This window comes from Calonectris borealis, chromosome 1, assembly GCF_964195595.1.
Source record: "Calonectris borealis chromosome 1, bCalBor7.hap1.2, whole genome shotgun sequence".
Classification (NCBI taxonomy): domain Eukaryota; kingdom Metazoa; phylum Chordata; class Aves; order Procellariiformes; family Procellariidae; genus Calonectris; species Calonectris borealis.
Genome location: NC_134312.1, coordinates 116,289,617 through 116,315,999, shown reverse-complemented (window position 1 = coordinate 116,315,999; position 26,383 = coordinate 116,289,617). Strand labels below are relative to the sequence as shown.

Below are 26,383 nucleotides of genomic sequence, written 5' to 3'. Positions count from 1 at the left end.
TGTGCTCCCTGCCTGCGTCTTCCCAGGGTGGGGGCTCACCCCCTGAGCCCCAAGGGTGTCTTCCACCGGGATTACCATTGCTCATGGGTTTTGCCCCCTCTTAATTAAAGAAACAACACCCAACGTGTGGCCTTTGGTGTTGTGTGTTCCTCCCACGGAGGAAGAGCTTTCAGCAGGAGCTGTGTCAGGGGATGTGATGTACGAGTTGTGACTAAAACCGGTAAACCCAGATAAACTTAACTGTGGTGCGGATACATCTCTGCGACGGTGTTTGAGTGATCAGGTTCTGTCAGGACGTGCAAGATAAAATCTGAGTGCTTAATTTAACTTTGACAGTGGCAAGCTGGTACAGACCAGCCGAGTTTTGCATGAATGTTTTCTTTTTTCCTGCACGCTGGAGAAACGTCGAGGGCTTATACTATGGTAATGCCAGGCTGAGAAACCTGCTCTGTTGCGGTTGGTATCATCACACTAGGTGAAAACAGCACTCATTCGGTCATATGCTCACTCGCCTCTCCTCCCAGGCTCTGAATAAACAGTAGTTATAATTCCCAGTGTCGGGTTTTGTGAAGCACGGCTGCCTCTTCACCTGGGGCTCCTTTTTGTTTCTCCCGTCCTCTCCGGCGGCCCCGGCGGGAGCGCTCAGTGCAGGCTGAGGCTGGTAGTCCTATTGGTAGTCCTGTTTTTTGGCCTGGGTGAACTCCTGTCTCGAGCATCCCCGCCTTGCCCTGTCCCACTAACACCTTCACCTGGAGATGCCAGAGCAACCCGGCCATGGCATCACTGACATGCCGGGCAATAAGCTCTCTTATTTTCAGGAAGCGTGGGATGTTTAACATATGCTTTCTACCGGGTAAACCTGGCTTTCCTCCTTGGAGTCATCCAGTGCCCTTTTAAATTGGGGATATGGCCATCTTGGGTCTTTCTGCAGTGGATGAGAGCTCTATAATCATGCTTTGCACAGAGGAAAGGAGCTATGGGGAGTCTCCCTGGCTTGCCCAAGGTGGCACAGGAGGCAGGCTGCCAGGCAGGAACGGAGCCCTGCTCTGCAGTGCTGCAGCTGCTGGCCTCTCCGTCCTAGCCCGGCGCAGCGGCCCTGGCAAACAATTTCAGTGAAGTCTGAATCTTGCGAGGTACTGATTTAAAAGTAGGAGCTCACGGAGAGAGACACTGGTACCAAAACTTCCTCAAGCCACGCTATAAACTTAAAAGGACATCCTCTGCTTCGATCCTTTTCCTTATTATACTTCCCTTGTGGCCTCATCACGGAAGTTGTTACTTTTATGTCCTTTCTACTAATTATATAGCATATCTTATAATGTTTTTGTACCTCAGTGAGGTACCTCATTCTCCATCAGAGAGAGTGTGACCAAAATGTGAAAGCTACTCTGATCGTGCATTCACCTGAGTTTAATTTGCCGCCTGTTTTTCTGTAGACCTCTGGAATCCCTCCCCGGTACTTAAGTTGGGGTATCTAAAATTAGATACTTGTCTTCATATCTCAGGCACCATCTTAATGATCTGTGTGAGGTCTTTGGCATTGCTTGAAAATCAGATTACTTACCTCTGTGCTTAAATGAGGATATACACTAAATGCTTCCTCTCCAATTCCCCCTCCCCCAATTATCGGCCTTAATTTTTTTCCGCAACATTTTAATCCTTCACATCCTGCCTGCAGTGGCTCCCCAGTCACTCAAGCCAAGGGTTTCAATTTTTATTGCTGGAGACCGTGGCACTGGGTGGTTCTTCTGTGCATGCACGGTCCACCGTGTCCCGCTCCGCTTCTCCCTCCTCCAGCTGCCCATCCTCGGCTGCGCAGTGAGTGCTCTGATGGATCCATTCAGGGCTCTGTCTCCTGTTCTGAACATTTTCGTGTTACTTCTAAATAAATTTTTTTTTTAATGCATTTGGCACATCCCATGCTCATTGTGTATCAGCAGTTCTCTGCTCATTTGGCACAAGCAGAAAGCCCTTTTCAAGCAAAGTGTAATAGTAATAATGCATAACCCTAAGGTAAATAAACAAACCGCACCTTATTTTTATTTCAGCTGCATTTTGGGCATTCTTTTTCTTTTTTTAAGTAACACTTAAATGCACACGCGGCCCTTGTAGCTACCTTTCCCATTCTCGTCCTCCATGGAGGCCAAGTGGGCTCCTTCCTCCCTGCAGCTCTCTCCTGGCTTACCGCTGGCTGCAGCTCCCCGAAGAGGGTTATAAAATCCCTCCGCTTCCAAGGACGCAGTGTGCAAGCTGCTGTTCGTCTGCCCCACAGACTCCAGGGAGTTGCCCTTGTGGCTTCCTATAGATTTGCTTATGTCTGATGATCTGAAATTAGAATCCTTTCCCTGCTTTGCCCTTTACTGTGAATGTGTAAAACCTTGCAGATTTCCCCTAGGGAAGAAAGGGGGATTTTCCCACCATTAAAAATAAAAGGGAAGGGAAGGAGAAGGACTTAAAACACGTTCAGGTACTTGTAAAAATGATTAAAAACCAAACAAACCCACAACTGTGTCAATTATTCACATCCCCTCGTATAAATATAGAAACCCTAAAGAAGGGGTTTTCCCTTGGGCTACCTGCTCTTCTCTTCCATTAATTTATTACCAAGGCCCCATGGTGCTTTGTCAGTGCCATGATTCTGGTTTTGTTTTCTTTATCTGTGATTTGGGGATGGCTGACTGTTGGCTATACAGAGGTTTTAGGTCTCCTGACGGACCCTCCTCCCTCCCTCTCTTTTTGGCCTTTCTTCCCTCCCTTAGAAATTCTCATAGGTGTGGTGCTACAGCTGGAGGAACAAGGCTTCCCACATCTTTCCTTTATGAGTTCTCCACAAAGAGAACGTGGGTTTATTTTTCTTTCCCCTCCTCTTCATCTGGAATGATCACCCAGCATTGTTCTCCTAACTGTGACAGACACAAAGGTTGCCTGTTAGCGAGACAGTTGCAAAGAGGTTTTGCAATTCCAGCTCTGCTGGCCAATTCTTGCGGACCGGATGGTCCCCCAGCCTTATCTGGATGGTCATCATTGTCAGAATCCAGTTTCAGGAGCAGCCGTTCTCTTTGACGGGAAGTATAAGCCATGGTTGGTTTAAAATTCATTTTTCTCACAAACGAAAGGTTTCTATGGCATTTTAGATGTCATAGAAAGAAAACACAAAAAGGAGCATGTTTGTCATTTATTTTTATTGGTTTAAAAGTCAACTGGCTTCTCCAATCTACTAAAGTCGGTCTCAGAGCTCAGTGTCGTACATAGTTTCAGTGACTACATTGAGAACGGGGAAGCTTGGAGCATTTCTGAATTATATTTCTGAACCCATGTGTGCACCCAGCACCACCACGGAAAGCCTTCTCAGGCAAAGATCTGGGCATTGAGCAGCCTCCATCCATCCATCCATCCATCCATCCATCCATCCATCCATCCATCCATCCATCTCCTGTGGGTTGCAGTGTTTAATTTTGTGGAGGGCAGCCCAGGGGTATGGGTGCCCAGAGTTGTCAGGGCACCAGAACCCTGGAGCATACTAGAGCATTTACCTTCTCAGGGTGGGTGAGTTGATAGATTTCGGCAGCAATTCATATTAACTAGTGGTAATAAAGGCTAAAAAAAAGTCGCCTCCAGTTACAAATAAAGGGCCTGATTCTCCATTTCAGGATCGAACACCAGAGTTACAATGGCATAAAACTGGGATCGTGGGTGGGGAATACAGCCCAGAGCCACTGATTAATATTAAATAGTTTCTGTATGAAATGACTACTGCTTTCTGTCTGTGTATATACATCCTGATGGTTTATGGTAGAATTACCGAGGGCTTCTCAAAGCTGGATGAAGATTTGCTTAATGATCAACTGATCTCACATCTGCAGTTGCATTTGGAATCTGACAAAAACGATGCATCATAAGATCAAAAAATAAAAATAGAATTGAAAGAGAGCTGTCATCCTTCTAGCCAACTTTTCATGTTCACTGGACAAGGGGATATACTTCCATGCTAATTTTTCCTTGCTGTAAAGGAAGGGTTCTGCTTTGAAAAGGAGGCTTTTAGAAAACTACAGCTTCCATATTTTTCATCCATTAATGTTCATGTCGGGTGTCTGCAAGCAAAAAGAAAACAGGTGTGCTGTTTTTTTTCCCTAATCTCTTGGCATTGCAAACTCCTCCTAGCATGTGAAAGTCAAACCTCTCTTTGCTTTACCTGGAATCACAGGTAGCAGATGTGATGAATAGCAAGGTGCTCCTTTAATATATTCTGCTTCCTAACTATGCATTCATTTAATCCATTCATGATGGTTTGCTGCGAGCTTCCTCAGTTTGGATTGACTTTAGTTGCTGTGTGATGAGCCCTGTGGGAACTCCTTGGCCTGATTTTTCAAGGCGCTGTTTTGTGGCTATGAAATAAATACAGCTGTGCTACTTCCAAACCTTCAAAGAACAAGAGGAGTTGCGTTGACGTATGTAGACATTGGCATACATGCATGCATACATGCATCATAGATGTACGTATATGTGTGCGTGTGTGTATGCATGTTTGCAGGAATCAGCTCTAAGACTGAATATTTTGTCTTGAGCATGGAAGTTTGAAAATCTTTATCTGACATTTCTCTTTTAACAAGATGAACTGTTCCAAGTGTCATTGTTTACAACTGTCCACCTACCCTGAGAACAGTTACTGGTGAGTTACTGGTGGTCTGAACATGCAGTCAGCTTCCCCCTCGGTCAGGCTCCACTGACAGAGCAAGTGTCCACAGGAGAAAACGTGTCCTGTGTGGGGAAGGGCTCTGTGCTGGGAAGCAAGCTGTGGGGCTGTGCTCGTGTTTGCTTCTGCCTTTCTTGCTGATGGAGGAGCATGGGCATCCCCTTTTGCTAAGACCCTGTTGGAGGGAAGTCCTTGTTCAAGGCTGCTTCAGCACTGCAGACCCCCAGAATTTCTGCTGCAGCAGAGCCTGGGCTGTCGGGGTGAACTGCGCAGCGTCGGGGCGAGGACCGTTCCAGTGCATATTAATGGCAGACAAAGAGAACTGAGAAAAACTGATGTTCTTCTTGAAAAGTACAGCTTGGTTTCATTTGGGAAAGACTCTCCAAGTTGTAAAAGTTAATAAACCTTTTCAGGAAAGAATCCATGGGTAATGATAAATCCTTCTCTTCTGGAGGAGCTGTGTGTGCACGGTACTCATCTGTTCATGGCAAAGGATATTGCCAGCCCTTCTGATGTACTGGAGTGTAGTGAGGATTTGGATAATCCAGTATCCAGTTGTAAACATCCACTCTGGATCTTCCCACCTTTTTCACAAGTGTGCAAGAAGAGGAATGACTTTTGTCGGAGGAGCACAGGTGGCGTGGGGAGTGGGGTGACGTTTTAGTTGGTTTTTCACAGAAATGACCAGAGTTCTCTTCAGCCTGGAGCAGATTTTTCTGAGTTACAAAGCGGCTTCAGGATGGAAAATTTGATAAAATGCTGTTGCATATGTTTTTTTTCTTCTTTTGGACAAGTTTTCTGGGGCAGCAGCAGGCAGATCTGAAATAAGGTGGTCGCAATTCTTTTTTCTTTGGAGGTGAGGAATGCACGTTTTGCAGGGTTGCTCGTCGTGCGGTGGATGCAGGTGGAAAGCTTCTTGCCTGTAGGACCTTGTTTGTCAGCAAGATTCCCGTCTTGCAAATTATTGGCAGCTGGCATGGTAATGAGTCCATTTCAATATAAATGAGCTTCATTTTATTAATTTCTGCCAGCTCCTGAGCAATTCATGAATTGCTTTTCAGATCTCAACCAACAGCTTCGGGGAAGAGGAGGAGGTGGGGAGCGGAGAGGGGAACATGAAGGAGGAGAAACAAAATGAGAATGTTTTTAATTTAGAGAGGAGCCGGTGACTCTCATCTCTTTTGAGAATCCAGCCAAGATTGAGGATCACAATTTCCCCACCAAGCAGCTCTAACGACATGAAGGGCATCAGTAATCTCTTCCAAGGTTTTTGTTCCTCGAGAGATTTGGAAAAGTTTACAACTCTCAAAACTCTGCGTGCAGTGTTGAGTTGATGTTTCACTGCCGGTGTTTGGCTGGGAGAAGGGGGAGTTGGGTGACTTGAGAGCTGGCTTGGGCAGAGCACCCAGCCCTCCGGTGGTTCTTGGTATCTCACAGGACTGGACCTTGAGCTGGCATACTTGCAAGGGAGCTTGCTAGTGGTATCAGGCCAAGAAAGGGCTGGGATTTGGTACCCACATGAGTGCACACATGTGTGTAACTTGAGGATTATTCTTATGACTTGTCTAGGTCTGAATAGGCGCAGAGTGGTCTCTTGTATCCCTGCCTTAGTGAATGCAATTAACCCAGCGATCCTTTCACCGTACACAAAAATGCATGTAAATGCTCTGCCCTACGTGTCTGATTCGCCCTTGAAAAATGTTAATGAAATCCCTGCTCGGATAACCGCCCTTTTTGTAAATTAGACAGTCTGTGCAGAGAGATCTCCTCTGAGGTCTTCCAGATTCGGGCCTGTTCCCTGTGCAGTTGGGTTCCCCCTTGCTGCCAGAAGTTAAATCCTGGTTTACTGGAAGGTGCCTTTCTTGGCGGTCGTCTTCGGACGCAGGTGTGATTTTGGACCTGAGTTTTTCTAGCCCTGCCTGCGACAGACCGTCCTCAGCAGGGGCATGTTAATGTCTACGGGGATTTTTATTGTACAAAGTGGTGGGAAGAGGAACTCTCCGCGTTCTGTGGTTTGGGCTGACGGCGCTCGACTGGGTTTTTCATTTATTCTGCCATCATCAGATTTCATCATTCGAATTTAAGCACAGCATTTGCATGCTGTATTGCACAGTGTTTCTTAGGTAAGTGATGATAACAGGACCTGGCAGAAGATGTCCTCCTGTGTAGCCATTCCTGCTAACCCTTTGTCTGATTTTTTTTTTTTCTCCCCTCTTTCTCCCCAGGTTTTTGGCATATAGTCATAGACTCTGACGCGAGAGTAATGAAGTCGCAGAGTGGCAGGTGCTGACAGCTTCTGCAGTCCCAGTAACTGTTCATTTTGGTATCATTTGCAATTCTATACCTCTAAATGCCACAGCTCTCTTGGGGAAGGTTGCGCTGGATACCAGTACTGCCTCGGAAGGTACATGTGTGTCCATATATTTTTTTTTAGGAGTTTGCTGTGTTGTGTAATGGTTCGCGGGAGGGGAAAAATTGGATAAGCTGCATGCGGTTTATGGTTACACCCGTTTAGCAATACAAAGGCATTTGAATGGCTATCAAGCAGCTACTGATGACATCCCTTCCTCCCTCTCTCCTCCTCTTATTTGAATTGCCTGCAGGGCCTTTTTGGAGTCCATCCCGTGCTTTAACATATGCGAGAGCGGCTTACAAAAACGAAATGGCTGGTTAAAAGGTTCTGATTTGAAAACAATTAAATATGCTGCTGGAGTTTCCGAGAAACTCAAAGGCTTACTGTGGAATTTCAGCCTCTCCTTTGCCCTTTTGAAAAAGCACATTTTAATTACAATAAAATGTGTATGTTCATAGTTGGTTATTAGTCTTGTACGTTTTTCTATGTGGTTCTTGTGAGTTCAGTAAAAATCTTCGTTGTTGGCTGGCAGATTTTAGCAAAAGTTTATTTCTGTAGGCTCATTGCTCGCTGTGGATTTAGTCATTGTTCTGGTTCTCACAGCCTTCGAGCTCCGCTCCAGGAGAAAAATACAGATTTGTCACCAGGGCCTCCCACTAGAATCTAATTTTAAATTTGCAATCTGTTGTCTTGCAAGGTACTTCAAATTTGGTTGGAAAGTTAATATATTTCAGATTTTCTGCTGATATCTAAAGGCGTAACTTTTTGCAGGTTTGAGAGTTAGTAACTTAGGTTTAGTTGAAATGAGTATTTTGGTTTTGTAATCATTTTAAGAAATGATTATTGGGGGAAAGGGAAGATAAAGGAAAATGTCTATTTTCGAAGAAAATTATGTTCTTTGATGGGGCCGTCATCAGTGGTCATCTAGAATGTGATCATCTTTACGTGTAACCGTTTTATATAAGACTCATCCAGCAAAAACTCAGCAGTTCAGCTAGAGTTCAGTCTGTCTGTCTAGGGTAGTTGATGTAGGGAACACTGTTTTTTCCAAAGCTTTCCTGCAGAATTTGTGTTGTCCTAATGACATCCTAATCAATCTTAAGTTTTGGTTTTAAAAAAACCCAACAACTCAAACCCCTGTACTGTCTTTTGACGTGCAAGCTGGCTAAAAGGTGACTTTCCTGGCCCCTTGAAGACTTCCACAATTTTGACATTTTCCCTGCTCTGAACCAGTAAGGAACAGATCTTTTGGGAGAGGGAGCCCTTTCCCAGAGCAGCCGATAGCTTGATGGTCAGGCCGCCTCTTGAGGATGTGGGGGAACAAGTTGTCACCTCTTGTTTGCCTGACTTGGGCTGCAGATACCAATCTCGATCTTGCGCGTCTTCGGCAAGCAACTGTGTCACCAAGGTCGTGCCTTGTCCAGGAGACGTGCCTGTCTCCCCGCTTTGGTTTTCAAATCTCTCCCTTTTGGAGCGGAGGAGCCTTTCATCAAAAGCGGTCTATTCCCACGAAAAGTTTGGGTTTTGATGAATCAACATTTTCTGATGAAAAATTTCCAACTAGTTCTGCTTGCAATGCATGGTCTGTGTGCGCTAATCTCTGCTAGCTTCAGAGAATAATTCAGAACAGATTTTTGACACGTCGCAATCCTTGGCCAAGCGCGACAGACCTGTTTAAAGCATCAAGACATGTCACACTTGATTTATGTTGTATCCTGGTGGTACCTTGATAGGTCTTTAATGGTCACCTTTGGATTCGACGGCTGAGCTAACAAGGGGAGCCTTTGTCCTACCAGCATTTGCGTGCAGCTCCCATTAACATTACTCATTTTCTTAATTTGATACAGATTTTTTTCATTGAGTGTGCTAAATTCAGTTAAGCTGTAGACAGGCAACATCTGGCAGTCGTACTGGAGCAGTTTAAGACATTTCTGCCCCAGGGTGCCTGCCGCTGCCCCTGGGAGGGGGAGGTTGGGGCTCCCCTCCCCTGCCCAGCGCCCGCTCCTGCTGGCTGAGGACACCGGCATCTGCTTCAGTGCGAATTCATGTGTTTCAGGGCTGCCTTTCCACATCTGCCTGAGCTGACCTAACAGCTCATTGCTGCCAAAAAATGGGGGAGGTGCCACTCGCTGTCCCCTCTTCCCTGGCTCCGGCGTCACCCCCCAGCCGTGCTGCCCCGTCCTTGCCCCGCTGTGTCCCCAGACGGGTACCCATGTGCTGCCTCGGGCACGTGCCTGTTGAATTCACTATCCCAGCAAAAATAAACTAATAAATAAAGTAGGTTTTTTTTTTTCCCCTTCCCCCCCCCCCCCCCCCCCGCCCCGGGCCCCGGGTTCCGGGTTTATTTTCAGCTGTTTTAGTGGACTCAGCTGCATGAGCACCTGAATTGGTTGAGGGTAGCTGGTGAAAATGCTCAGTCAGAAATGCAGAGGGGAGGCAAAAATGGGGGTGAGAAGGTAGGAAAGGGGGTCCCTTCCAGGGGGAGCCATTTGTCTCAGGCACCCCACAAGTGGGCACCCTCAGCTTGGCCCGGTGGGGTTGGCTGTCCCCACTCGAGGTGGGCTCAGCCTATTGTGCCCTTCATCTGCTGGCATCTGGCAAGGGATGGTGACAAACTGCGGGGATGGCGCCGTCTTGCATCGCTGCAGCTGGATCAGCTGCAGCATGCCTGCCTGCGGCTCAGTGCTCCTGCACCCACCATGCAGAACGTGCAAACCTGCAACTTAATGCTGGGGAGATCAGTGGCTCTGGGGTAAGGCCTCTTCAGTCGTCCTTCCTGGGTGCAGGAGCGAGGTATGGGCTAATCGCCGGGACAGATAGCCGTCTGTGGGATTTGCAAACGGGTGCTCACCTAAAGCGCCAGTGCACGGAATTAAAAAGGGACAGCTCTTTACTCTGAAGTCTGACACTTCTTGCCAGTATCTAGCAGGTACTTCTCACTGTGTGAAATCACTCAGTAAACATTCCTGCCGCCGTCTGCGGAGAAGAGACTTTCCTCCTTCCATGAGAGTGTTTCTAGCAGCGTTATTTCCTCATGGGACGCAGCCTGAGCTGCTGCTCCTTTCCTCGCCAAGTCATTTGTGGTTCTGTTACTTTTTGGCTGGGTGAAATTTTGCCCAGTGTGCATGGAGACTGCATCGAGATGGTGGCACAGGGCTGATTTCCATAGCCACCTTGCCCGGCATTTTCACCAGCAAGCGTTCCTCGCTGTGTGGTGTGCGGGGGATGCTCCTGCCCTTCAGCAGCTCTGTTTCTGAAGGTAAAGAGCCACTCTTCAATCATTCAGGCTTTCAAGAGGAGTTTTAAAACTGCTCTTTCTTCTTAGATGGGTACTGAAGTGATGGCTGCACGGCTGGAGACTGGGGATAAATGGTTGCATGCTCTGATGGGCTTTGCAGCCAGTGGAAATCCTGTTGAATGAAAGTGTGGTTAGCAAGAATCTTGGAATCAAAGCAGCTAAAGCATTACCCCAAGAGGGTTTCTTTTGCAAGATGGGGAGTGTTGAGGTCTGGTTTTAGACAACAGTGTGGAAGACAAAATGCAATTTTTGTGCTATAAAAAGTTTTAGAAGCAAAAGCTAGCTGACATTTGTTTTCAGTCCAGTCCATATCAAAGGGCTGTAGCTTTTAAGGAATAATAAACCCTGTCTAGGGATTTATAATGCTGTCATTTTTTTTAGATTAAAACCTGCCCTCTGTTCAGCGCATTTATTTTTCTAAATGACGCATGATAACCAAGTCTCATGACAGTCAATGGGAGTTCAGCCGTTAATTTCAGTAGACGTAGGGTATTTCCTGGTATAGTTTACTTGACATGCGATTATATTTATTTTAGATACAGAAATGTCCAGATATTTATGGAAGTGCTTGTTGCTCCAGCACTGAACAGATTTTTAGCCTCAGACACGACCTACTTAGCTGGGTAGAAGAGTAGAGAAGCGCAGTCCCGTGACTGTGGTCAGAAGTATCACTGCAGAAGTTTAGTTCCACCATATGCGCCCAGGGCAGCCTACGGCAGAACTGCTGTGCCTGCATTTAGCACAATCGATTCCTCACTTTCTATGTAATTTATGTGGGGCTAATTCAGTTCTGTGCAGCAGCGATAGTGTATATATAGATAGCGAGGGAAAATACACGATCACATTCATTCTGCCAGCATCTGGCTCAATACCCATCGGCGCATCCTGTTAAAGGAGAGGAAATTGCCCCCAGAAATGAAAAACTCCAGATCATTTTATTGTCAGGATAGCTCTTTTTTTTCAACCAAGACTAATAGAAATACCTCAAAATGATGAAGTCTTGTCTTGGAAGTTCTGTTCAAGATTTATGGACTATTTATCTAGATATAATTGTCTTGTGTGTAATTTGGGATCTCCTATTGAATTTTGAATGGCCATGTACTTTAACATTTACTTTTCTTGTTCTTCTTCTTGATCTTTGGCCAGAAGGAGCCAATACAACTGATAAAATATTTCTGACATTTGTTGAGTGAGATCACAGACCTCAAAGTGATTTCCAAGGTTGAATCCAGATCATCACTCCCATTTTTTAGATGGGAAACCTGTTTCACGGCGGGACGTGCGCAACTGAATAATGCAGGAGGCTAGGAGATGGGGACAGAAACCCAGTCCCTGCATTCCAGCTCAGTTTTCTCTTTGCTAGATCAAAGCGCTTAGATCTAGCTATCTGCTTCAGAGTGAGTAGGAAGAAAAGGTTATTTTTGTATAGTCTGAGTCACTCATGCTAATTTATTTTTCATAATATGGCTTTCTTGTGTGGGGCTCTCTGTACCTGCTTAATGTTGCACTGTTTTTTTGTTCCAGAAATCAAACCTATCATTAGCTTGCTGCCGAACAGTTGAATTTGTACTTTGCTATTTGGTGCTTCAATTCGCAGTTCCTAGCAAAAAAAAAGTGAAATCTCAGATAAAGGCATATATCCATCTACTTTTTGGCATTTTGTTACATGCAGATAAACAATAGCTGTTGATTTTTTGAGTTTGTGTTGGCTGGAATTGCGAAGGATTAGCTAATACTAGGAGTCAAGTGAATGTGTGCAGAGCTGCGATTGCTGGTGCACTTTGGTGGTAAACTGGCTCCCGTTTGGACCAAGCTTCAAGGTTCAACTGTTCCCTCTTCTACACTCTTCATGTACACCATAGCTAAGATCTGGCTTTTTCCTACATTCCGATTTAACTGATTTGTATTTATAAGTTTGCTGGCTCCCTTAATTAGTTCTGTGGGATTAGTTGCCGCTGTTAAAACACGTCCTGCGAGACCCATGGGAAGCTGTGGTGTAGGTTTCGGGACAGTTCATTAAAAAAAGAAAGCTCTTTTGGGTGTACTGGGGCATCTGTATGTCTTCGTGCCTGCGTGTTTGGTTGCCACCTTTAACGGTCCCTGCTCTCTCCCCTTGCAGACTGTGACGCCATGGGAAACGCGGAGAGCCAGAGTGTGGAGCATGCCTTCTACGGAGACAAGCACGCCAGCCTGGGCCGCAAGCACACTTCCCGCTCGCTTCGCCTCTCCAATAAAGCCTCTCGCCGGACGCGGCACGCTTCTTCCGGAAAAATTATCCACCGTAACTCAGAAGTGAGCACCCGCTCCAGCAGTACCCCCAGCATCCCCCAATCCCTGGCGGAGAACGGCCTGGAGCCCTTCGGCCAGGAGGCCAACCTAGAGGACTTTGGAAGCCCCATCTGGGTGGACCGTGTGGACATGGGCCTGCGGCCCGTTTCCTACCACACCGACTCCTCGGTCACCCCCAGCGTGGACAGCAGCACCGTCCTCACTGCCGCCTCCGTCCAGAGCATGCCTGACTCGGAGGAGAGCAGGCTCTACGGGGACGAGCCGCCGTTCCTGGCGGAGGGCGACGGGAGGTCACATCGATACGCGGCCAACGGGATGAACTTCATGGAGACGGCCAGCTTCAAGAAGAAGCGCTCCAAATCTGCCGACATCTGGCGTGAGGACAGCTTGGAGTTTTCGCTTTCCGACCTCAGCCAGGAGCATTTAACAAGCAACGAGGAAATCCTGGGCTTGGCCGAGGAGAAGGATGCCGAGGCCACCCGAGGGGCAGAGGCCAGTGGCAGCCCCCAGCCACTGGTCGCCTGCCAGCGCGCCAACTCTATGAGCGACTTGTATTCCCCCAAAACCCCGAGTGCTACCGTCAACGGCGGCCCGCGGAACGCCTTTGGAGGCTACTGCCGGAATTTAGTGTCTGACATCCCGGATATTGGGAGCCATAAGATGGCATCAGTTACCGCTGAGGATGCCCCTTCCTACAGTAATTACAATACGCTGCCCTGCAGGAAATCCCACTGCCTTTCCGAAGGGGCCACCAACCCACAAATTAGCCATAGCAACAGCATGCAAGGCAGAAGGGCGAAAACTACTCAGGTAAGGTAGTTTTCTTCTATGTAAAATGGAAGCATGTGGCATTTGCTAAGCTGTAGATAAGTTATTCGAGGCTCTTCCAGGCTCTCTTTTCCTTCAACACCCCCTTTCCAAGAAGGCGGCTGTATCCAGGAGAGAGCTGAACTAACCAATCTCCAGAGGTGCCTTGATCCCATCACTGCTCCCTTCCTTATCTGCAGCTCTGCGTGGGCCTCTTCCACTCTTCACTGCCTCTGGAAAAGATAAATCTGCATTTGCCAGCTAAAGATTTTCCTGTGTGTTTTGCAGTGCTGATGGTGCCTTTTTTCCCAGGGTAGCTGCCAAAACCGATCACACCACTCGGGGAGCTCGCGCGCGTTGGTTGTGTCTCCCCTCTCTGCCCTCCCTGCCCTGTCGCGCTCCCCTGCCTGCACATGTGCAAGCACTCCTCGTCTCTCATCTCTGGAAGCAAAGGAGAAACCTGCAAGTGTTTCCACTCCCCTCCATTGTAAACACTTGCTGGGCTGAAATTTCACTCTTCTAATTGGCTGACATTCACATTTGTGCAAAACATCACCCAGAAACAGTGCTGTCCCCTCGCAGGAGACTGCCAGTCCTGCAAGCTGCGGTGCTTACCCGCTCTAAACTGAAAAATGGTGGGGGATGTAGATGTATGGAGAAGATGCTGCTTTTCTGTCTGGTGTCCCTCCTGCACTCCAAACACCAGCCCTGTGACCTTTGCTTTGACGGCTGCTGTTGGGTCTTTATTATGTTTTGCCCTGCTTTTCTTGGACCTGTTCTGCCTGATCGAGTTACACAGCACCGCCTTGCGCTGCAAACAGCAATTCTGCTTACAGTAAGCGGCAGACTACTCTTGCGGGGGAAAAGGAGCTACAAATCCTGCCCACCTGTACAAGCCGCGTGTGGCATACACGTTGCAGGCATATTGCGCTCAGTTTAAGTTCATTTGGCTGGCTTGCTGGAGCTTCTCAGAGCAGTGGTCCAGATGCCTAATGGAAGAAGCTGGCTGTGGCATTTTTTACATACACTGTTTTCTAGCTGTGGGCACTGGCTCAGAAACGTGGCTGGGGGACACAGACAGAACAGTCTGACGGCGCAGGTCAGAGCTGTGCACCAGATTGCATGCTTCAGCGGCTCCCCTGATTTTATTGCATGGTTTCTCCTACATATGCCAGCATACACACATCGCGCCGCGTGACCAGAAAAAGAAAAAAGCGGCACGTTGCATCAAGGTTGGAGGCTGGCAGGCTTGCGTCCTGCTGCCGGGCTGAGCTGTTGGCAGGACACTGTTAGAGATGCCAGGCTGGGCAGCGTGAGTCAGGCAGGTTGCAGCGTGCCATAGAGGAGGTGTGGGGCTGCAGAGGTGTGGAGGGCTGTTGGAGGGCGAGAGGAGCGTGTCCCCCACTGTCGGCTGGCACTGACTTGTGAGAGCTGATGGGAAGGGGTTGCTGAGTGACTTACCGGCTGTGCTTGATCTGTGGAGATACGCTGCTTCTAAATATAAAAATGACATGCTAAAACAGATGCTGCAGCGTCCCACAACAGCAGCTTTGTACTTCAAAATCAGCTCTTTATTTTTGGAGGTATTTTTATGGTGCGAGCGCAGAAACCCTTTGGTGCTCCATCAAGGCAGTGCAGGATAAAACGCAAGAGAACAATAACAACAACCAAAAAAAAGGATGTTATTTGGCAGCCTTGCATGTAACAGCTTTCATGAAGATTGTTAGGTGCAACTGCTGCCTCCAGCCCTCTTTCAAGTGTATTTAAGAAAAAGAGAGCAGTGTCGCTGGGGAACAGCAAAGCATTTGTTTTTCTTCTTGGTGCCTATCTTGGCATTAAGAAGATTCCTCTGAGGCACTTAGTGAAAGTCACGAATTTGTGTAGCATTTTGCGAGGCCTCAGCTATACCCAGGGAAATCACTTTGTGAGGCTGGTTTCACTAGATGTATCTCCAGAGCCTGGAGACGGTGGCTATAAGGAGTCTCAGCAGTGATTATTACCACGTATATAAATTCAACAAAATTAAAGCTTTGGAAAGGTCAAAATTCCTTCCAAGTCTTTAATCCTAGCAGCATACAGTAAGTATAAGATACTTGTCAGCAATGAAGTCATGTTAGCCCAAGCCTACCTTTAGCAAGCTTAGGGAAATGACTATCATTATGTGTTTGATAGATAGAGTGAAAAGGAAGGCCAAATTTGCACACAAAGTAAAAGGACTAGTGAACCTGATTAGGTGGCTTTGGATGGGGTGAGAGGAGGGAAACTACCAATCTGTCTCCGTACCAGGTCCCCAGACCAACAACATCTCAGCACTTTGCCCATCTTTACTCGACACCCCTGGTGTGAAATAGAGCGTGATGGTTACCCTACCTGAGACGGAGGAAACTGAGATGTAGAGCTGATGGCCTTGCTGCTTTGCTGCTAATGTGCTCCTTGGTACTGTTGGCCCGTACCAGCCAGGACTTGGTCACAGTTTGGGGAATTTTGTTTCCCTCTGCCCTTCCCAGTCTTTCAACAATTTCTCAATGGGCTTCACACTCTTGATGACCACCTTGAGCATTGCCCCAGAGCCTGCCGTATGTATCCTCATGCTGTAAAACATTTCATGCTATAAAAACAATTTAGTGGACTGAGGCAAAACTTTCGTGTTTTTTTCCAGCCTTTGGAACTGCCTCCCCCCATCCCAATCCCACGAAATAATAGTTATGTCTTAGGGCCACAGGGGCACCACACACAGGTGACCCAGGGCCAAGTGTAATACGGTGTTGGACACAGTTTTCCCTCTTGACCTCCAGGCCAGTGACCTGTCACTGTCCCTGTGTTATTTAACAGTGCAGAGGTAGCTCCCTTGTTCAAAGTCACTTAATTGAGCCTTATAGCCAGGAGTGAGGTTTCTGCCCAGATCACTGTTGCCCATCCTCACAAGAATTTGGGTTTGTATTTGCCAGTGGGGTTTTTTTAGTTTTTGGGAAGTTGTAGCTGGGATATTTGCATGATTTTTCAGTCTCACCTGCCCTCATGCTAGAAATACTGAAAGGTCCTGCTGGCCGCTTGTAGGTAGCTTTTGACTAGTCTAGTTCACAAAGGGGTCCCTGAAAGCAGGAGAGGCCGAGTGCAGGGTAAGTCTGAGACCACGGCAATGGATTTGTGCCCTTGTGTTTGATTCCTGAATCCAGCCACTGTTACATGGATGTTCAACTATACATACATCATCGTATTTTCTATACAGGCTAAATTTATTAGAACTTGTCAGCAGCTGTAATTTTTGTGGTGTGCTGACCACTGCTACTAGGAAAACGCATCCTTGAATGTATCACAGAAAGGAGATGACGGAATCACAGCTCTACGTGTTTTGTTATAATGCCTTATCCATGGGTTCTTTACAAGTACGTGGTTTACATTAAAGAAAAAAAAAAGAAAAGAAAATCTCTCCCTTCCAAATTTAAACCTTAAATTGAACTGTGGGAGTCACTTTCCACTAATTGAGAAGGAGAGCTTTTTAATAATGGAGAGACAATTATATTCAATATGCACAAGCGATTAATACTCACAGGGTGGCTTTGGGGCACCCACGCAGCAGTTCTGTTTTTCGTAACATTCTAACATTAAAGGTTCAGATCTGCTGAAGTGAGACTTCCCAGAGAGCTCTGCTGGGATCCTGTTTGGCTTTTGGAGCTGATGTGATGTAGGTGGAAAAAGCTTAATTGGCTGACATTTTCACCCATTTTTGTTTGAAGGGAGACAAGCTCCAGTTGGATACAGCTTGTTCTGACTGTGGATTGTGAGATCCTCAGGATCCTACAACCTTGGGGTTGTTGGGATCCAGATTTTGTGAAATGGCCCTGTTGCGTCCTGCTTCCAGCTAAACATCTGCCTGCAGGAGACTCCCTCCTCTTCCTCCTCCTTCTGGTAGATGTTCAGAGACAAATGTAACCACATGCTCCCCTGCTGTGATCAGCCTTTACCGAAGTTTCAGGAGGGGAATTAAGGAATGGAAACCTTGAGATATGGTTTTGGACAAGACTTCCAAGCCTGTCTTGCCACCTCCTTATTCCATGTTCCCCCACTGTGGATAATTTCTGACTGCTCTTTTCTCTAGACCATCAAATGGAGGGATAGGGCATGAACCTCTTTTGACATTTCAAACTCCACTACAAGGGTAGTTAGGTAAAGGCATCCTGCACGTACAGCAGATATTCTGGTCATGCAGCAAAATCTGCTTGCCAGGCCATGGTGCCAGCAGCATGTCTGTTCATAGGTGTCTGCGCCGGATCGGCATGAGCCAGCCCTACCTGATGCTGGCTCTGGCCTTGCAGGTCCCGCTCCTCCCCCTCTGGTTTTCATGATGGTCAAGATGGTGATGGCAGTGGCCACCAAAGCTGGAGACCTCCATGAGCTTCCAGTGCTGGTATTTGCTTTGTAGAGAAGGCATTAGGAGTAGGCCCCAGGAGGTGTGAAGCTAGGGGTGGACTCTCTTTTCTGGGGGAGGGATGGTGTTTTACAAGCAGTATTCAGAGCATGGTGTGACTCCTGTGTGCATTAAAATCCAAGGAGACACAATGGCCAAAGTGTTTCCACATGGTCAACCACTCATGTACGAGAAGGGTGACTCGTTCTTCTCTGAGCTTTATAGCCCAGCCTGTGATTTCTCACGGAAAGCACAATTCCAACGTGAGCGTTACAATGGTGCAGTCCAGGTTTTTTACGTAACTTTTGAGAAGGAGCAGCAAGAAGATGTCCCTCAACTCTGCAGGGAAAGGAAAGTTTTTTTACAGCGTCTTCAGTCCAGTGTTTGTTGTGAAGCTGAGCAGAGGGAGAGTGAACAAACTTCCTGCCCGACTGACTTGGAAACTGCGCCTCCTTCAGCGCCAGCCCCAGACTATGTCCTTGGCGTGTTAAATCCCCTTTTGCCTGATTTTCAAGTTTATTACTATTTTTAGGCCTCTGTAGGTAGCCTGAAGGAATTTGGGATCTCAAGCCTTAAAAAAAAAAATCCTATATAAAAATTTTGCAGAATATGCGGGGGATGAAACCAAGGCTTTTGTGGGAATTAGATCAGGACATACACAGAAACCAGTCTAAAAATAGAGCATCTTTCCAGTCAATACTATTTTTTTACCATCTCAGGGAATTTTATAACAGGTTATAGTATTTCATTATGTTCTGTAGGATGGCTAAACTCCAGAGAGCTGATACTTGTTTTTAAGTTGAGTAAAACTTTTTCACTTGTGGCATAGAGGATATAACCTCAAAATGTAAAAGGACCACATTGGGTCAGTCACATGAAAGCACCATCCAATCCAGTACCTTGTTCCCAAAATACCAGGTGCTCAGGAAGAGAAAGAAACGGGGAGAGTACGGGGTGAACTTTCCTTGAGGGCTTTCTTCCTGATCCCAGAAAATTAGTGATTTGAGTCTTCCTGAGCAAGGAATGCATCCAAGAGCGTTGGGTTGACCTGTCCCCCATGAATTCTCTTTTCTGAAATAATTTTCTCCTTCTGGCTTCCACTGCATCCTGTTCACTCTCTACATAATAACACTTGTGACCTTACAGCCTGCTCTTATAGCCCTCCTCACTCATCGCTTTTCCAGGCAGAGTATCTTCAGCAGCTGAAGCTCTGCTCCTATTTAAGTAATCTCAGTCTGTAGACTGGAAAACATAGCGATTTTCAACCGCAATATGATTCTTAATCAGATTGACCCTGACCTTTGATCTTAGTCATTTGACTCCAGAGGGAATCGAGGAAAGAAATAAGGACAAAGTTGTGTATCATTAAATTATAATTAATGACACATAGTTTAGTAAGTGCCTAAAAGTAAGATCGTACTGGTTTTCTGCTGTAGTGTGCACCTCACTGGTTCGAGCCCCCGTTCATGCAGTCCCATAGTGCCTTTCAGACGGAGGTTGTTCCCAAGGTCTCAGATATAGCTTGAGCCGCACTCCGAATCTCCAAAAGCTGGAGATCCTCGAGTCGGATGGTCTGGCTCGGGTGATGCAAGGGGTTGAATCCCACTGGAGAGCACCGATCACTTTGCTCAGCCTCCAGGCAAACAACCCTATTAAAACCAAACATCTCTGTTTTCAGCTAAAGGGACGAAGTTAAAGGAAGGGGTGGAAATGGGCTGGGTGGGGAAGGGATAACCACTCGTTTTGGTGGCAGCCCAAGCTGGCACCAGTGTAAACTGCTTGTGAATCCACATCTTGGGTCCTGCTGGCTGCCGGTGCTGGGGCAGGCAGCAGCCAGTGTGGCAGTTCTCAGTGGGTCTGAATGACCAGACCTGTTTAATGGCTAGACCGAATGAGCTGTTTATGGCCTGGCTAACTGGAAGTGGATTCAGTGTGAGCCTGGAGGAAAGCTTGAATAGAGGGCTTCAGACCCAAACTCAGAGGTCTTCTCTGCTCTGTCACCAGGCTGCCCTTCCCAGATGGCTGAGATTAGATCAGGTATTGCCTATTCAGGATATTTTAAAGCAAATAGCAGTCACTCCCTTCGGAGCACACATAACTGTCAGGGAAAGGAGCATGTGAAAATGAGTGTTTTGGTCTTCACTGGCAAATATTTTGATACTCTTTTGAAGATCTTAATTTGTTTTTCTTCCCTCGCTCTTGGTCTGAAGCCAATGGAAAGCAAATCAACAGTCCTGATATCTGATCTATCTCCATTCAGGCATGTTTTTTTAAACAGTAGGACTTTGTCATTTATACATCTGAAGTGCTTGTACCATTGGCAATAATTGTGTTCTCTGTAAAGCTCTATACACTGCATGTTTTTAGTTTCAAGTACTTTCCACTTAAAAATCACAGACAGGTTGCCCCAGCTGCTTGTTTGCTGGGCTGTGTTTACTTAGATGGATGCAATTTGCAGTAGTGATCCTTTCCAGTGAAGTGCTCCATTGAAACGTTTCTTTTTAGAGAGCTTCAGCATGTGATCCTGTGACTAGTCATCACCCCAGATGGCAGACATTTCCCTGCTCCCTTAAGTTAGGTGATTGTTCAGGTGAACACCTCCCAGATGGTATGTTTTGATTTCAAGCTGCTGCTCTAGCAGCTTTCCCACTTTCCCACTTCTATCCCCTCTGTTACATTTCTGAAGAAGAATTGCCTCTTCTGGGCACCAAGCGAACAAAAAGTAACCTAACCCTGGATTTTACTTCCAGGATTTTGGTTAGGCATGTTGCCATTTGTTTAACTCGAGCACAGTTAGGCTGCTTGCATTCGTTTATAGTTAGCTCAATCCCTCTAGAAACTTTCTTCATCTGGGTGGTCCATTGGGATGAAAGCAAGGTAAGTTTTGGGGGGTCCTCAGCATATCGTTTGGGAACAGAGGGATTAAACACGGCAACGCTCAAGAACTGAGACTTCCTTTCACTTCTGGGGATGGAAAGCAGGCGTCCACCCCAGATCTGTGCAGGTGTCGGAAGCTGTGTGCAGGGCCCACACTGCAAAAGGCTTTACTGGATTATGGGTTGATTCTCGTTTGTGGTATTATGTCCTTTAGCACCCCTAAAAAAGTTAGTGCTAAAGCCAGGGAGAAGTGGGTGTGCTCAGATCCCATGGTGGTGCTTCATGCTGTTTCCTGCTGAGGGCCCTGTTGTCCTCTGTGCATCCTCTCACAGGCTTGGATTTCTCTTATATTATTAAAAAGCAAAATCAAAACATCCTCCCCCTTCCCTTTACCCCATACTTTAGCTTTTAGGGATGCAAAACTAGCTTTCTGAATATGAACAGGTCGCAAACTGATGCCACAACTGTCCTGAGTCAGTGAAGAGCTCCGCACAGTACCTTGGAGAGAAGGGTAAAGCTGCCCCATGTATTTCGCTGCAGCTTTATGGGGGACAGTTTCATTTTCAACATTTTCTATCTCACAACTGACAAGTCCTCCAGGGCTGTACTTTCCTGACTGCTGCAGGAGTCCCTGTGGGTCCATAACTTGCCTTTAAGGCATCTAAGCTAAGAAAACAAGGATCCTTGGGGAAACATGGTGGTCTACAGAGATGATCTTTCTGGAAGGGCCCAAATATTAGCTGGAAAATGTCTGGGGAGTCAGGGAACCAAAAATGTTCCCAACCCCTGTGTTAGAGGCACCAAGCTAACGTGATAGCTTAACATGGAGCGAAGGAGCTGTGTGTAATACTGAGGTAACAGCCATATATATCAGTCAGAGTTGTCTGCAAAGGAAACGGGGTTGATGGGTGCTTAATACATTGGTGTTTGCTACCTGCCTGTCCCACAGGAGCAAAGCGGATGCACACCTCCTTCCCATATTCGAGCATCTTCTGGGTGCCTGGCACCCAGTACCTTGTCTGTCTTTCCAAGGTGCCAAATTACACTGTACAGCATTCACCAAGACAAGTTCACAAAGGAATTCTGGAACCAAAATCCATTGAAATCCATGCCTTAAGACTTTCCCAGGGATTATTGCCCAGAAACCTGTGACTGTGATTCATCCTTTCATAATAAGAGTGAAGCTTACTGCTAGGAGAAATATCTAGAGGTCTGGACTAGTACCTTTTTTGTTGAGAGTAAATTTGATCTCAGAGAACCATGGCCAAAACCTACTTGCTTGTTAAACCTCTCTGAGCAGTTTTAATAACACATATAAGGGTTTGGTTTTTTTTTAATTTTGACTCTTTCAGACATCTGAAGAACTGTTGCATCAGTGCAGTGAGTGCACAGAAGTAGGAACTAAAGCTGCTTGTACATATCAGTATCCGATCTCTTTGAATTCCCAAAGGTAACAAACCCAGCATCTCAGTCTGGTATTCACATACAAATTGCAATTGGCTTGTAACTGTACCTCACTGTACTTGGGAGCCCTCCTTGGAGGTGTAAACAAGACCCAAGCAATCCAACAGAAAACTGCAGTTGGCCCATGTTGGGTTGTGGCTGTCAGTTTAGTTCTGCAAAGCCTGCTGTAAATCCAGGGCATCCTGGCTAGTTCTCATATAGTACTGTCCTGTTGTATGCAGGCCTGTAGATATCTTCAAAACCTTCTTTCATATCAGCTCCCAGCATCTGGTTGAGGGGCTTTGTTCGTTGCTGCAGTGGCAGATCTCCTTCATGTCATTATTATAATCCCTCTGACTTTTTAGTGAGTTATGTGGACACGATTCAGTATGTTTGTAACAGTCTTCAAAACTGTATTCCTCCCAGACAGAACGAACTACAGAGTTGCTTTTGTGTTTCTCCATTGCAAGTTTAAAACCATTTCTCCCACTCAGGTTTCAATTGCAATTTATGCTTTATCTTTGCTTCTTGGAATGTTTTGGCTCTTTTCAAGACGGATAAGTCTTCTAACGCATTCATTATCAGGTGTTAAAGTTACTCTGGAGAAAGGATTTCATTTTGATTTGGAGCAAGTCGTACCTTAACAGACCACCTTGACGGTCAAATGATGGTAGAGTCAGTACTGAAAAGAAAGGAAAACCACTTCTCAGACCAATCTTTTTCTACATAGGAGCTTCAAAGAGACACCAGGCTCATAAAAGCATGCAAACCATCAGGCTGCTTACCCATCTACTTTAAATGTATTCTGTGGTGCTTGCCTAACTAGCAACCAGACAGGTTATGTGCAATTTCAGGATGTTGCTGAATGTGAACACCTTATTGCTCTATTGCTAAACAGGACAGGGAACAGAGGATTTGTGTTCTCTTGGAGGGAGCCCTTTCCAAGGAAAAAAACCCACTCAGTTGCCTTTTACTAATGAGTAATTTCAATCTAATGGTTAATTTAGAAAGAAGGATTATCCACATAAGGAACTGTTTATATTAGGGAAGTAAGAGTTTTCCTACTAAATCAGTCCCATGTGCTTAAAGTACCCATGAATCACTGCTGTCAGTCAAGCAGGAGAAAGTGATTCACCAAGCCATTTTAATAGTGTCTGTAACAGTGGTGTTGGTGGGAAGTTTGGCAAGTGCATCGTTATTGCAAGCACTCTGAAGGTGTCCAGTCATGAGCTGGAGAGTTGGGCAAGGCTTATCCCACCCAGTGGTCTCTTGCTAGCAGAGGCCAGTACCAAATGTGTTCAACAAGGGGACAAGGACACTTGGAACCTGCCCTAAAACTTTTTGCCTGATCCTTGCTAGCTGAAGGTAGACATTTCTTCTAAAGCAAAAGGGTTTTTTCTGTGTATCTTCTAAATCTAGCAAGAATTTTTTAACAAATGTGGCTATAGCGGACATACAGAGGTATGAGTATCACATGAGTATGCGAAAGCTACAGCACCAAGTACATTAGCTTGATGTAGCTTGTATTACAGTTTTATTCCCCGTTGGCTTGCTTTGCATGAAACCCGGTGTTCATGTGAGGAAAAAACATATATTTAAGTGGGTTGCTAATACTTTCACTAATATTTTACCCAATTGCTTCATCAGTTAAATTGCTCTCTGCATTTGATGGGGCTGTGATAATTCCACTTCATTACGCTCGAATGCTATTAGGGCTGTTGTAACTGTCCTGGCACGTGGCCTGCGTGCTGGGCCTCGCTGCGTTCTTATTGGTAACAACGGCACTATTCAGTCCGTCTCTGGTTTCTAATTCTGTGGCACATCTCTCTGGCGTAGGGCATTCTACCTTTCCCTCCTCTTTCCCTCCATTACTGTCTGCTGAAGCTCTTCTCATAAACCCTAGGCATTTACAACGGATATGGTAGCACTGCCAGTGTAAGAAACAGTGCCGCTCCTCTGTCGTCTTCAGCAGCAGCAGGGATCCCGGATCCTGGTGGAAGCTGTGCTACTACTTACTGGCTCCCCATCAAAGCACTTGCATAGTGCAGCACAGTCGCTAGGGCCGGTTTAGTTCGCTTCTTCAGCCAGTGGTCTTTATGCGACTTTCTCCCTGCTTTCCATTGAGCAATCTTGAAGGGACGAAGCCCCTTGTTTATTCAGTTTGTCGTCTTCATGGACTAAGACCTGTCGTGTTTGCAAAATGCCGAGAACTGCTATTCCCACGACTTCCCCCATCTCTCTGTCTTGGAGGAAATACGCTTTCTTTTCTTTGCTACATGCCTTCTACTTGGTGTGACCAGTTTAATGATTTCCACCTCCCTTTTGCTTTGCCCTCTTGTCCTTGCAGGCCTGAAGCTAGGTAAACACCAGTGGGAAGGCTAAGCGGGGCAGCACAGATTTTAGTTCCAGTCTTGCATTTGGTTCCTGGGATGGTCTCTCTCGGCAAAAATATTCCTCTGTGTGGAGACAGCTGTTTGCCAGCCTGAAAATACAAAACACAAGCTCTCTGGCGAGGTGCAAAATACAAGGTGCAGTGTCCTCAATCTTACACAGAATTGAATGAAACTTTTGGGTTTTTTAACCAGTGAAATAAAACAGAGCCCCTTGATAACAGCAATTACAAGTCCAGAGTAACGTGCTGGTGATTTGTTATAATGTGTGTCTAATGTCCAAAACCGTGGGCTTCGGAAACTGCAATCTTCCGAAGAAGACTGCAGAATCCGCTGTCTCCCAGCTCCCATGACGTGCCTGGCACATGCCATCGGCGTCCTGGTGGAGAGCCGCAGGGATGCTCTGTTGGAGACAGAGAGGTGAGTAGTGAAGGCTGAGCTGCGTCTGTAGTTCACTCTCAGCCTCAAGAGTCGTCTCCTGGGAACTCCTTCTGCCGAGGAGTGAAATGCCTGTTGCGTTAGCAAGCCTTTGTGGTGCATCCTGTCATGGACCCGGAACGGTAATAAGTCTTCCTCGGAGGAGAGAGATGTTGCTGTCACCCGTGGGGCTCTTTGAGAACTCGAGCAGGAAACATGAGTGATTTTAAATAGCTCTCATCAAGGTTACACAATGTTTGCTTCGTGTCTGGGCAATAGCCTGTGGTGGCCATGTCAGTAGGTACTTTGAGGTTGGACACCAAAGCTAGGGGCCCATGTCTTCACATCGATCTCGTCAGTGGGAAGCCATGCTGCTCACGGTGCAAGTTGGGATGCTTAATTTTTGGCATCCTCATTTGAAAGTTTGCAGGAGTATTTCTATGCCCCCAGTGATGTGTTCATTAAACCCTGCTATGGTTTGTTGCTTGGCTTGGGAGTGTTACCTCTTCAGCCTTGGCACATTTCTACAGAAGCACAATACTAAACCGCTGTACTTTCTGCTGAACTCTTAATTGAATGCCCTTCAGTGTGCGGATTATAGCACTGTGAGACGGCCAGAGCAGATGCCGGCGGCTTCTTGAGAGCTTTTCATACCCTCCGATGAGAACAAGCTGACTTTGCAGCAGGAACTCAGAAGTCAGAGACCTGTTCAGTGAATGCTCTTAACCCTACTAACCCCGAGACCAATCTTCTCATACAGCAGACTTCCGAAAGTGCTAAGCTCACTCAATGCTACGTTTCATAATTCATGGGCGTGAACAATATTAGCACGCTGTAGGTTTTGAACCGTTCTGACCTTTGTATGCTCAGACCCTCCTCCTACCAAAGGGCTTGCATTGGTTGGGAAGAAGTCTTTGATACGGGATATTTAAGAGAGGAAAAGGGAGTGCAGGGAGCAGAGGGAGATTAGGGGCAGGGCTGCAGTGTTATGCTGAAAAGATCTTTTGGCCTCTCTAGCCTATCACTTGCATTGTGATAAAGTTTATAAAGATGTTTGCAAAATGTGCTACAATTTAGGCTCATAAGCGTATTCACTCCGAGTTTTCCATCCTTTCATTTTTTTATCAATAGTAAGCCATTCTGCCCATTTATCGTTTACGGAGTATAATCCTCGTTTATGGATGGGGAAACTGAGGCAATTAATGCTGTGTCTCATCAAGGTTACACAAGAAGAAGGCTGTGTCACACTGGGCATGAGGAACCTTGAGAGCCTGGCCTGCATTGCAGCACTGTGCTTGAACATCTCTGGGTGCACTTCTGGTTTTGAAAAAAATACTCCATCTGCTAAAAAGCACCAAGAAAGTTTTGTGCATACATTAGCTGGCAAAATTACAAATCCTGTCTCCCT

At 46.4% G+C, this 26,383-nt stretch overlaps 1 protein-coding gene across 1 annotated transcript in view; it reads left to right on the top strand.

Annotated features, from left to right (window-relative positions):
- TIAM1 (TIAM Rac1 associated GEF 1) overlaps positions 1 to 26,383 on the top strand; it is a 118,186-nt gene that overhangs the window by 22,306 nt on the left and 69,497 nt on the right. The window contains exon 2 of the mRNA XM_075171107.1: positions 12,464 to 13,443. Within this exon, the coding sequence (XP_075027208.1) occupies positions 12,464 to 13,443 (980 nt within the window). The remainder of the gene's footprint in view (positions 1 to 12,463; positions 13,444 to 26,383) is intronic.